The sequence below is a fragment of the Crotalus tigris genome, unplaced genomic scaffold (genome assembly GCF_016545835.1).
Source record: "Crotalus tigris isolate CLP2741 ecotype Arizona unplaced genomic scaffold, ASM1654583v1 scf7180000017753.6788120, whole genome shotgun sequence".
NCBI lineage: Eukaryota > Metazoa > Chordata > Lepidosauria > Squamata > Viperidae > Crotalus > Crotalus tigris.
This window is the reverse complement of record NW_024096615.1, coordinates 3,030,003-3,042,704: the sequence shown is the minus strand read 5'-3', so window position 1 is coordinate 3,042,704 and position 12,702 is coordinate 3,030,003. Positions and strand designations below refer to the sequence as shown.

Genomic DNA, 12,702 nt, shown 5'->3' with positions numbered 1-12,702 from the left:
TTTGAGAAAGATATGTTTTTCTTTCTCTTTTTCTTCTTTCTTATTCTGAGTAGTATTGTATTTTTTTTATGATATGAAAAATGTAATTGTTGGGAGGATTATTGTGAGGGAAACAGCTTAGATATTTAACTGTAAACCCACTCTGAGAAAATCCTAACAGATAAAAATGATTTCAATTTTGTGGGGAAAAAAGTCTAAATGAGAATGTTGAAAACAGGACATATAGTGCAACCAAGAGGACTAACTAGAAAAGAAGTTCTATGTTGATGCTATTACTAATTGGATAAATGTTAGAAAAATGTTTATATTTAACCTCTTTGTTACTAAAATACTAAGAACTGTATTAACCTAATGTTTGCAAAAGAGAACAATATGGGAAGAAGATAAAATCAAGAAAAGCTATTATGTAGAGTACAATAGGGTAGAAACTGACTATTATTGTTGTGAAATGTGAACCCAGACAACATGCTGTTTACTAAGCACCAGGTTGTTAGTTTTTTAAAAAAATCAATAAAATATATATATTTAAAAAAGAATCTTTACCTTTTCATTGAAACTTAAGAGTACAATAGTCTAGACCAGGGGTGCCAAACCGCCGGCCCGTGGGCCAGATGCGTCACACGGAAGCTGCGCCCACTCCATTGCCGGCAATGGCAAAACAGTCCCAATACATTGCACGACGTCACGTGACGTTGCAAGTTTGACATGTCTGGTCTAGACTGAAGAAGCATTGCCTACACAAAGTCAGATGTTTTGTTGAAGGGCTTCTTTGCAGACTATTTCCTTAATTTTCCCAAATTCTTATCTTCACTTTCCTAGATTTGTACCTCATGTTTTTCTATGTAAAATCTTTCCTGTTTTCTGAAAAGATTTTCTCATTTTATCTCAGCACTACCAGGTACCTTCCCTTCATACTTTCCTCAAGCATATATCTCACAGAGCATAGCTCGTAATTTACCTTATATGTTATTCCTTTCATTGAACCACTTTGGACTTTTACCAATTTGCAAACAATTAAAAGAAACAAAAGCTTTCATCCAAAGCAGCAAAAAGAAACAAGAAGCCATGGGTAGATCAAGACAATCAGTAATTTTTCTTCTCCATATTGCTGCCCTAGTTTTAGAATGCTTGCACCCGATCCTTTTTCATCTTTCACTCACTGGCTCTAGATAGCCTTTTGCCCTTTTTCTACTTTAAAACTAGAAGCAAGGAAAGCAAGAAGCTAGAAACAAGCTTTGTTGAGTCATACAGTAGTTGTCTGGCCTATTGTTTTGCCTAGAGTTTGATCCTTAGCTTATGGGTGGAAATGGGAGAGAAAACATATTTAAACATTAATAATAACAGAATACTATTAACAAAGCTGTTATAACTATCAATTTGGACCATACAGTAATGGCTTTTAGCCATGATGGGTACATTATTTAACAATTTAGATGGAATATAGGATATGTGACTGAATTTATAAAAGTTTAGATATAACCATGATGAAGAATAACATATAGAGTTCATAGTTCTTCTCAGAAAAAGTTAGGAAAGGATGCTTGTAATATGGTGGGACCCATGTTCCTGACACAAGTCAGTTGTGGACACTCTATTCCAGAGGTTCTCAACCTTTTTAATGCCGCGACCCCCAACTGGTCGTAAGTCGATGACTACTCAACCGGTCGTAAGTCGAGGACTACTCAACTGGTGCAGCACCGTTTGCAGAATGGGACTTTTGGCAGGCTCAGCAGGGCAAAGACAGCCTGGACAATTCTTATTGGCTTTTGAAAGCCAATAGAATTAGACTCTATTTAAGAGAGTCTATTCCATTGGCTTTCAAAAGCCAATAGAATAAAAGGGAGTAGCACAGCTAAGGAAAAGGGGGAAAAAAATGGGGGACTGCATTGTTTGGTGACCTCCGTGAAATGGTCGTTCGACCCCAAATGGGGTCCCGACCGACAGGTTGAGAATCACTGCTCTATTCAGAGAAATATTGTTCTGGGTAAAGGAATGGAATACATAATTAAAAAATCTTCTCCCTATGTTAACCTAGAAGAACACTTACTTTTAAAAGGATATTTATATTTTTAATATTCCTGAATTAACCATTAGCCAGTTATTTTGCAATTATATACAATTATGCAACACACTGATTATTAAGTAAGTGAAGCAATTATGTATAAACTCAATTCAAATAAGGCTGTCCCAAAGTTCTAATATAACTGCTTTGAGAGTCATATTATTTCATTGCTTATCTTTAGTATATTCCTAAATAAAATCAAGTGACTATATTGTATTACATCTAGGAGTAATTTCACTGCAGATCATAAAAACACATACACATAATTCTTATTATATTCCTAACTCAAGACAGGTTCATGATGCAGACTACTTCCTTGATATCCAGGGACAGAACTACTGCTCAAGTATAACGTTGAGTATAACATCCTTTACGTGGAAAATTATTTTAATCAATTAATGTTTCCATTTTCCTAGCATCATCTTCTTCATCATCCAGATGACTTTCCCCACTTTCCTGGAGGTAGTTTTTGAGACCAAGAAATGGCAGGTATAAATTGAAAGCATGCTTCCATGTTCAGATAGATAAGGAGTCTTTGGATTTCATCAACATGCTTACAGGGATATTCTTAAATTATTAAACCTGTGGCTTGAGTAGCATAAGAAAATATGTATGACACACATAAGGAAATGTGAAATGCTAGGTTAAATTTTTAAAGCAGGTCTTGTTTACTTTGTCAACAAAGATACAATATAAAAAAATCTCAGTGAAATGAGAATTAGCAAAATATATTGCTAACATATATTGCATACCAACAAAATGTGTGTACTGAAATGTATGAACAAGATAAATAATGAAACCACTTGCTTTTCCTCTCCTTCTTACTCCTTTTGTGTCTTTTCCTGTCTTGTGTCCTTTTAAGATTAAAGGAATTTCTTGTTTGTTTGTTTATTACTATGCAAAATCACTACTTGAAATATTCTTTTACTTGAGAAAATGTAAAACTACATGGTGCCAAGGATTGAATTTTTCCAGTTTTGAGTACTGCAAATCTTCTTTGAAAGGATAGTTGTTCCAGCTCATGGCTTTAGGTTTTCTTTTTTGAATACAATAAAACCTCCATAGTTAACCACCTCCCTATATTGACAACCTCCCTAAATTGACCTAATTTTCATAGACCGGACATATATGTACACAATAGAAAGCCAATCTCTCTATATTGACCACCTCTGTAAGTTGTATCTTGACCTCCTGGACCTTAACACACAGTATTAATTTACTCTCTATAACAGTGGTTCTCAACCTTCCTAATGCCGCGAGCCTTTAATACAGTGCCTCATGTTGTGGTGACCCCCAACCCCCTATCCAGCTGGCCGGGGGGTATCAAAAACTTGACCCCCCCCAAAAAAGGAAAAAAATGGGAAAGTATAGGTAGTCCTCGACTTACAACAATTCGCTTAGTGAGTGTTAGAAGTTACAACAGCACTGAAAAAGCGAATTATGATCATTTTTCACACTTATGATTGTTGCAGCATCCCCAGGGTCATGTGATTTACATTCGGATGCTTGACAACTGATTCATACTTATGACATTCACAGTGTCCCAGGGTCACGTGATCAATGGCCAGGGGGCGTAGCCAGCTGATCACTCAGGTTGCAGAGTGCCTGTGGGGGGGAATCTGTGGATCTCTGGGATGGGACTGGGGTGGGTGCCTTCCTTCCCTCCCCTTGTCCCTTCCTTCCTTCTTTTCTTCCTTTCCTTCACCTCCCTTAGTCTCTTCCTCCTTCCCTCCCTCTCTCCATTGTCCCTTCCTTCCTTTTTTCCTTCCTTTCCTTCACCTCCCTTAGTCTCTTCCTCCTTCCTTCCCTCTCTCCATGTCCCTTCCTTCCTTTCCTTCACCTCCTTCTTAGTCTCTTCCTCCTTCCTACCCTCTCCCATTGTCCCTTCCTTCCTTTCCTTCACCAATCTTAGTATCTTCCTCCTTCCCTCCCTTTCCCATTGTCCCTTCCTTCCTTCTTTCCTTCCTTTCCTTCACCTCCTTCTTAGTCTCTTCCTCCTTCCCTCCCTCTCCCATTGTCCCTTCCTTCCTTCTTTCCTTCACCTCTTTCTTAGTCTCTTCCTCCTTCCCTCCCTCTCTCCCCTTGTCCCTTCCTTCCTTCCTTCCCTCCCTCTTTGTCCCTTCCTTCCTTCCCTCCCTTCCATTGTTCCTTCCTTCCTTCCCTCTCTCATTGTTCCTTCCTTCCCTCTCTCTTCGTCCCTTCCTTCCTCCCCCCCCTCCGTGCCCAGGAAGGGACAAGGGGAGGGGGATAGGCTGCCAGTGCGGCTGGGGGCTTTGCTGCCGGCAAACCTGCCTGTGCACAGGCAGAGACAGAAGAGAGCTCCGCCTAGCTCACTTGCTCAGCTTCGCCGAAAGACATGCCGCTTGCTAAGTTAGCAGAAGCTCCAGGATCAGCGCCGGGCTACAGCTGATTCGCGCTTCTGCTAAATTAGCAAGTGGCTTGTTTTCTAGCGAGCAAGTTTGCTGGGCGGGAGCCAAGGAGAGCAGCTACAGCTGCAGAAGCGCGGATCAGCTGTAGAGACTCGCCCCAATCCTGGACAAGAGGGAAGGAAGGACGGAAGGACGGGAGGAAGGGACAAGGGGGAGAGGGAGGGAAGGAGGGACAAAGAGGGAGGTGAAGGAAAGGAAGGAAGGGACAAGGGGGAGAGGGAGGGAAGGAGGGACAAAGAGGCGAAGGAAAGGAAGGAAGAGACAATGGGAGAGGGAGGGAAGGATGAAGAGACCAAGAGGGAGGGAAGGAAAGGAAGTTCCAGCCAGGAGAGGCTTGCCAGCCCAGCTGCTGAGGAACAGAAGAGCACAAAGCCAAGGAGAAGAAGGTGGCAGTTTCCTCCCAATGGGGGCTCCTTTTCTCCACCCCTTCCCTGGGTTTGTGGGGAATTTCTTGTCACCAATGCTGATAGATGCTCCTTCAAGCCCGCTGCGAGCTTTCTCGCCCCCTTTGCTTCTCCCCCCTCCCCCGCTTTCATGAGGATTGTGGCGCCCTTGGGAAGCCGATCATGATTTGAAGCTTAGGAGAGGAGGAAAAGTCCCTTCCTCCTTCCCTCCCTCTTGCATCAGCTGGCGCAAGTTCGGGGCGTCACCAGGTGACGGGTGCAGGAGTTGGATGCTGCGCCGGCCTCCCCTTCGCTGACCTGTGTGCACGTGAAGTCAATCCGGTTGCTGCACAATGAGTCTCTGGGGAGGGCGGGGCCTTGCTCTGCGCCTGCGCTCTTCATGCGCCCCCTGCAGGGCACATTTGGTAGAGTTTGTGCAGACTGCTGCCAAGCAGCATATTTTCCACAAACAAGTGAGGTGGAGCAGAGGGGGGGAGGGAGAGAAGGTGGTTGACAAGCCCTGCCTACGACCATCGGAAATATGTGTTTTCCGATGGTCTTAGGCGACCCCTGTGAAAGGCTCGTGCGACCCCCAAAAGGGTCACGACCCACAGGTTGAGAACCGCTGCTCTATAACCTGACCAGCTGAGTCCAGTCTGCACCAAGGGCAAGAAAAGTGAAATGCAGAATTGGTAGCAATGAATTTCTTTCAAGAATATCAAAGATACAATATTTTTGACTTTGAATCAGCAGTAAAGATGATGACATCTTTAACGCTGACAAATGTGGACTCTTTTTCAAGGTGATGCCTAACAGGAGCCTCATTATGAGGGGTGACAAATGTAAGAGTGGAAAACTTTCTAAAGAACCTTTCAAAGTTCTGCTGTGTGCTAGCTTAACTGGAGAAAAGCTAAAACATTTGGTGATTGGTAAATTGGCAAAGCCACACTCATTCAAGAACATGCATCCCAAAGACCTTCCTGTCACTTGGAAATCTAAGAAATCTACATGGATGACTGGTGCCCTATTTGAGGAGTGGATAATAGGTATTGACTGAGAAATGAAGAAGAAACAGTCCATTCTCCTTGAAGTGGACAACTGTCCTAGCCATCCCCAAGTGAATCATCTTACAAATGTGAAACTGAAATTTTGCTTCCAAACACTACATCAAAAATTCAATCTCAAAACCAAGGCATAATCAAAACATTCAAAATGCACTAGAGAGCCCAGCTTCCGCAGTGAGTCATTGCTAAAACACAAACCTATGGTCCATCTACAAAAGCAAAATCCCAGCCCTAACCTAATCTTGACCCAGAAGCAATTTTCCAATCAGTATTGACCGAGGTACAACCCAGAGGAAAAATGCTGGAAGCAACTGATGAAGCAGAAGAATTAAGTGAGGAGGACACACAAATTGCATATATTCCAAAAGAAGAGGATGTCGGTCATTTGATAATGCAGTTAAAGTCATTTGCTGTGAAAAATGCCCAGGTATGCTGAGTGATATAGTCAGCATTGAGAGTGCTTTCTCTGCTTACCTTCATCAAAAGAATAAGACACAGACTAAAATTGACTTTTTTTCAGAAAGAATGATCAAACCATGAGAAAACAATACATATATGTATATGTATAGATTTGTATGATACAGTATTGTATGAATGATTTTCCAGTGTTTTCACTAAATGGGTTTCTGTATATACTCTAATAAAAGCTGTACAATAAAATGACGCATGTATACATATCAGTGCAGTTGTTCCATATGTTGACCACCTGTATGGTGACTTTTGTTCAGTCCCTTGGGTGGGTCAACTTTCAGAGGTTTTTCTGTAATTAATTCTACATTACCTTGTAGGGAAATATTTCTTTTATGTAAAGATGACATACTTTTGCTATGCTGGGTCTGATGGAAGGCGTAGGCTTTGCTTCTATCAGGCGAATAACTTCTGCTGCTGACACTGGAGCCAGATCTACTGTGAGGAGATTCTCTCCGGCCAATCGGTGATTCTCTGAAGTAAGGGGAATCCCTTTTATGTGGGGAGCGATCTCTTGCATAATGAGGATATATAGGTTTCCGTCGTATGCCATCTCTGACATCCCTTTAAACATTGCAATAAACAAATAAAAACATTCATTTATTCAGCAAGAGTGCCAAGTAAAAACTAATCTTCTGAATCTTTCCTTAGAGAAGGTTCTCAATTCTCTAACTAACGGCAGAAATACAATGAACTTAATCATTTGAACAGGAAAAAAATATCAACAAAACGTATAATGGAAAGAGTTACTGTCTAGAAGGAAAGTTCAAATTTTGAGCAGTCTCAAAAATAAGTTTCATTTGCTAATTCATTTTAGGAATCTGGAAGATTTTTTTAAGATCTTTTTTTATTTTTTTCATTTTTAAATATTTTCCCATTAAGGAAAAAGGACTTCATACATATTTATGAACGAAAATCTTTTTTTATATGTTCTTGGATTGCAGTAACAATTGTCTAAACCAATTTACTAAATAATAAGAAGCAGAACATTTCCTAGTGCAGCTTCACATTTTTATCAATTATTATGTTTTACTCTTATGGAAATCATTGTTCAGGGAAAAAATATGAGTTTTCCTTTGTTTCACACTATTTCATACTTTTATATAATGACCAATTGAAATCCAATGAAAACAAAATTCTACCCACTAGAAAACTGAATAACCAAAATTAAATGAAAGCACAATCTACTAGGGAAAAAACACATAAGGATAATAAACAAAACTTCTAACTCTAGAGATACTTATAAAATTAATAAGTATGGAAAACCACACTAAGTAGATCTAGATTAGGGTTGTCCATTACAGCTAAGAAATAGGTAAAGGGGTACTTTTCAATGTATTGAAGAGTTCTCACTCATCTCTAGGCTTTTACAGCCATTTTATTACATGCAATAAAAAAGAACTATTTAAAGCAACCTGAAATAAGAGGTTCTGGTTTTGCATTGCAGAGAGACAGGATGCAGGAAGGCAGAGCTCTGCCTTCTGTGTCCGATTTCGCTCTGCTGGCGGCCCTGAAAAGGGCCTAAAATTGCCCCGAAGAGGCGATGAAGGAGGGGTGCCTTATAACAAAGGCAGCAGCTTACAAAGAAACTCTATATAAAATGTTTTACAGATGGCACTTAACACCTGTGAGGTTAGTGAAAATGTTTAAAATTTGTCTAGTAATTGTTGAAATTGTAGACAAAAACCAGGCACATATTATCATCTTTGGTGGACACGTCCTAAAGCCAAAAGATTTTGGTCAAGAATATATACAGAGAAAATGACTTAAAATACATAGATTTTAAGACAAAATTATTTTTGATAGGTATAATTGTAGGAAATTATGAGAATCCCCTTTATGGATTACTGCCTTGTCGTGGCGAAGGGGCTTGCGTAACTCAATGAAGCAATAAGCTATGCCGTGCAGGGCCACCCAAGACGGACAGGTTATAGCAGAGAGTTCTGACAAAATGTGATCCACTGGAGAAGGAAATGGCAAACTACTCCAGTATCTTTGCCATGAAAACCCCATGGACAGTACCAAAAGGAAAAAAGATATGACGCTGGAAGATGAGCCCCTCAGGTCGGAAGGTGTCCAATATGCTACTGGGGAAGAGCAGAGGGCTAGTACTAGTAGCGCCAGAAAGAATGAAGCGACTGGGCCAAAGCCGAAAGGACGCTCAGCTGTGGATATATCTGGTGGTGAAAGGAAAGTCCAATGCTGTAAAGATTTTTTCTCCATAGGAACCTGGAATGTAAGGCAAGCTAGACGTAGTCAAAAAAGAGATGACAAGACTGAACATCGACATCTTAGGAATCAGCAAACTAAAATGGACAGGAATGGGTGAATTTAACTCAGATGACCATCAGGTATACTACTGTGGGCAAGAATCCCTCAGAAGAAATGGAGTAGCCTTCATAGTCAATAAAAGAATAGGAAAAGCAATACTGGGATACAATCCTCAAAATGACAGAATGATCTCTATTCGAATCCAAGGCAAACCATTCAATATCACAGTAGTCCAAATCTATGCCCCAACCACTGGTGCTGAAGAGGATGAAATTGACCGGTTCTATGAAGCCCTACAGCACCTTATAGAATTAACACCAAAAAATGATGTCCTTATCATCATGGGGGATTGGAATGCTAAGGTAGGAACCAAAAGATAACCGGAATAACAGGCAAGTTTGGCCTTGGAGTACAAAATGAAGCAGGGCACAGGCTAATAGAATTTTGTCAAGAGAATACGATGGTCATAACAAACACTCTTTTCCAACAACCCAAGAGACGGCTCTACACATGGACATCACCAGACGGTCAACATAGAAATCAGATTGACTATGTGCTCTGCAGCCAAAGATGGAGAAGCTCTATACAGTCAGTAAAAACAAGACCAGGAGCTGACTGTGGCTCAGATCATGAGCTTCTCGTTGCAAAATTTAGGCTTAAATTGAAAAAAGTAGGGAAAAGCACTAGGCCACTCAGGTATGAACTAAATCATATTCCTGATGAATATACAGTAGAGGTGACAAATAGATTTAAGGAACTGGATCTGATAGACAGAGTGCCTGAAGAACTATGGATGGAAGTTCGCAACATTGTACAAGAGGTAGCAACTAAAACCATCCCAAAGAAAAAGAAATGCAAGAAAGCAAAATGGCTGTCTGAGGAAGCTTTGCAAATAGCTGAGGAAAGAAGGGAAGCGAAAGGCAAAGAAAGAGAAAGATACACCCAATTGAATGCAGAATTCCAGAGAGTAGCTAGAAGAGATAAGAATGCCTTCTTAAATGAACAGTGCAAAGAAATAGAAGAAAACAACAGAATAGGGAGGACCAGAGATCTCTTCAAGAAAATTGGAGATATGAAGGGAACGTTTCATGCAAAGATGGGCATGATAAAGGACCAAAATGGCAGGACCTAACAGAGGCAGAAGAGATTAAGAAGAGATGGCAAAACTACACAGAAGAACTATACAAGAATGAGCTTAACATCCCAGAAAACCACAATGAGATGGTCACTGACCTCGAACCAGACATCCTAGAATGTGAAGTGAAATGGGCCTTAGAAAATCTGAGCAACAACAAAGCTAGTGGAGGTGACAGTATTCCAGCTGAGCTATTCAAAATCTTAAAAGACGATGCAGTAAAAGTGCTACATTCAATTTGCCAGCAAATTTGGAAAACTCAACAGTGGCCACAGGATTGGAAAAGGTCAGTTTACATTCCAATTCCAAAGAAAGGCAATGCCAAAGAATGTTCAAACTATCGCACCATTGCACTCATTTCACATGCTAGTAAAGTTATGCTTAAAATCCTACAAGCTAGACTCCAGCAGTATGTGGATCGAGAACTACCAGAAGTACAGGCAGGATTTCGAAGAGGCAGAGGAACTAGAGATCAAATTGTCAACATATGCTGGATCATGGAGAAAGCTAGGGAGTTCCAGAAAAACATCTACTTCTGCTTCATTGACTATGCAAAAGCCTTTGATTGTGTGGATCACAACAAATTGTGGCAAGTCCTTAAAGAGATGGGAGTACCAGACCATCTCATTTGTCTCTTGAGAAACCTATATGTGGGTCAAGAAGCAACAGTGAGAACCAAACACGGAACCACTGATTGGTTCAAAATTGGAAAAGGAGTCCGGCAAGGCTGTATACTGTCGCCCTGCCTATTTAACTTATATGCAGAGCACATCATGAGAAAGGCAGGGCTAGATGAATCAAAAGTTGGAATTAAGATTGCCGGGAGAAATATCAACAACCTAAGATATGCAGATGATACCACTCTAATGGCAGAAAGTGAAGAGGAACTAAAGAGCCTCTTGATGCGGGTGAAGAAGGAGAGTGCAAAAGTTGGCTTGAAACTCAACATTAAGAAAACCAAAATCATGGCATCCGGCCCTCTCAATTCCTGGCAAATAGATGGGGAAGAAATGGAGGTAGTGACAGATTTTATTTTTCTGGGCTCCAAGATCACCTCAGATGGGGACTGCAGCCAAGAAATTAAAAGACGCTTGCTCCTGGGGAGGAAAGCTATGGCAAATCTAGGCAGCATTCTAAAAAGCAGAGACATCACCCTGCCAACAAAAGTGCGTATAGTCCAGGCCATGGTTTTCCCAGTTGCAATGTATGGCTGTGAAAGTTGGACCATAAGAAAGGCTGAGCGCCAAAGAATTGAGGCCTTTGAACTATGGTGCTGGAGAAGACTCCTGCGAGTCCCTTGGACTGCAAGGCGTTCAAACCGGTCAGTCCTAGAAGAGATCAACCCCGACTGCTCTTTAGAAGGCCAGATCCTGAAGTTGAAACTCAAGTACTTTGGCCACCTAATGAGAAGGAAGGATTCACTGGAGAAGAGCCTAATGCTGGGAAAGATTGAGGGCAATAGAAGAAGGGGACGACAGAGAATGAGATGGCTGGATGGAGTCACTGAAGCAGTAGGTGTGAATTTAAATGGACTCCAGAAGATGGTAGAGGACAGGAAGACCTGGAGGAACGTTGTCCATGGGGTCGCGATGGGTCGGACACGACTTCGCAATTAACAACAACAATGAGAAGGAATATGTATAATTAATATTACATGTGTTGTGCAGCAAGAATTGTATTTGCTCAGCATTGGAAAGATGAAGAATTACCAACAGAGGAAGAAATAATTAAGAAAATTTTAGATTGTGCAGAAATGAAAAAATTGATACTGAACATGAAAGAGAAAGAAGACGCAGAATATTTTAGAACATGGGATACATTTTATCAATGGCTAGAAAAATGAGGTAGAGAGAAGGGAGTTTAACATGTATTAATAAGCTAAATATTGAAACCCAGACAATACGTTGCTGATAAAATATTAAGCATTTGTGACTATAAAAAAATTAATAAAATATTGAAGAAAAAAAGAAGGAGGAGGGGTGCCTCGTTGATCACCGAGAGAAGGCAGTCTCTCTGTTCGATCCAAGGAAAGCCCTCTAAACCAGGGCTTTTCAACCTTTTCACCCTTTGTACCACTTTTAGGATATGGCAACATCCGAGTACCATCAGTCGCCTAGCAAGGTGTCAAAAACTTGATGACAAAAAAAAGGAAAAAAAGTGATAAAGTACAGGTAGTCCTCGACTTACAACAGTTCGCTTAGTGACTGTTCAAAGTTATAATGGCACTGAAAAAGTGCCCCCAAGCCACAGCCGAGTAAGACACCTGCCTGCCGACCCAGTGGCGCTCTTCCTCCTGTCCGAGGTTTTCATTGTTGTGAGCATTTCTATTGAGGATTGGCAGCGGGGGTGGGGTGGGGGTGTTTGGTTTTTTATTCCCCCCATCTGCTGGGTGGTTGCAGCAGGTTTTGGTCACTTCACATGACCCTGTGACATTGTGACCGTCATAAATATGAATCAGCTGCCAAGCATCTGAATGTAAATCACAAGACCCTGGAGATGCTGCAACATTCCAGCTGATCGACGCTTCTTCTGGGCTCAGCAGAAGTGCCAGGATCAGTGCCAAGCTCCAGGTGGAGCCTGGCGCTGATCCTGGTGCTTCCACGGACCCTGATAGCCCTGCAGCTCCAGCCGTCTCTCGCTCAGGCTTGTGCGGTGCTGCCACTGGTTCAGCTCATTCCCCTCCCCCACTACCACTTTTTAGGATGGTCGCGTACCACCTGCCAGGTGCCAATGTACCACAGGTGGTACCCGCACCATTGGTTGAAAAGCCTTGCTCTAAATCAGCATGGGAAAGACCGGACACACCTCTGCAGCCGGCCAATAGCTTCTGACAACTGAAGAACAAAAGCTTTAATTAGCACATCGTAAACAGCATGTTTGAACTGGGTGA

At 41.5% G+C, this 12,702-nt stretch overlaps 2 protein-coding genes across 6 annotated transcripts in view; one reads left to right on the top strand and one right to left on the bottom strand.

Moving 5' to 3' along the window:
- The window catches only part of PRICKLE1 (prickle planar cell polarity protein 1), a 317,824-nt gene extending 314,451 nt beyond the window's left edge, over positions 1 to 3,373 (top strand). The window contains exon 8 of the mRNA XM_039340694.1: positions 2,479 to 3,373. Within this exon, the coding sequence (XP_039196628.1) occupies positions 2,479 to 2,504 (26 nt within the window). The 3' untranslated portion in view covers positions 2,505 to 3,373. The remainder of the gene's footprint in view (positions 1 to 2,478) is intronic.
- The window catches only part of PPHLN1 (periphilin 1), a 97,798-nt gene that overhangs the window by 23,724 nt on the left and 61,372 nt on the right, over positions 1 to 12,702 (bottom strand). For all 5 annotated transcript variants that reach the window (XM_039340696.1, XM_039340699.1, XM_039340698.1 and 2 more), the window contains one exon: positions 6,759 to 6,970. In XM_039340696.1, the coding sequence (XP_039196630.1) occupies positions 6,759 to 6,970 (212 nt within the window). The remainder of the gene's footprint in view (positions 1 to 6,758; positions 6,971 to 12,702) is intronic.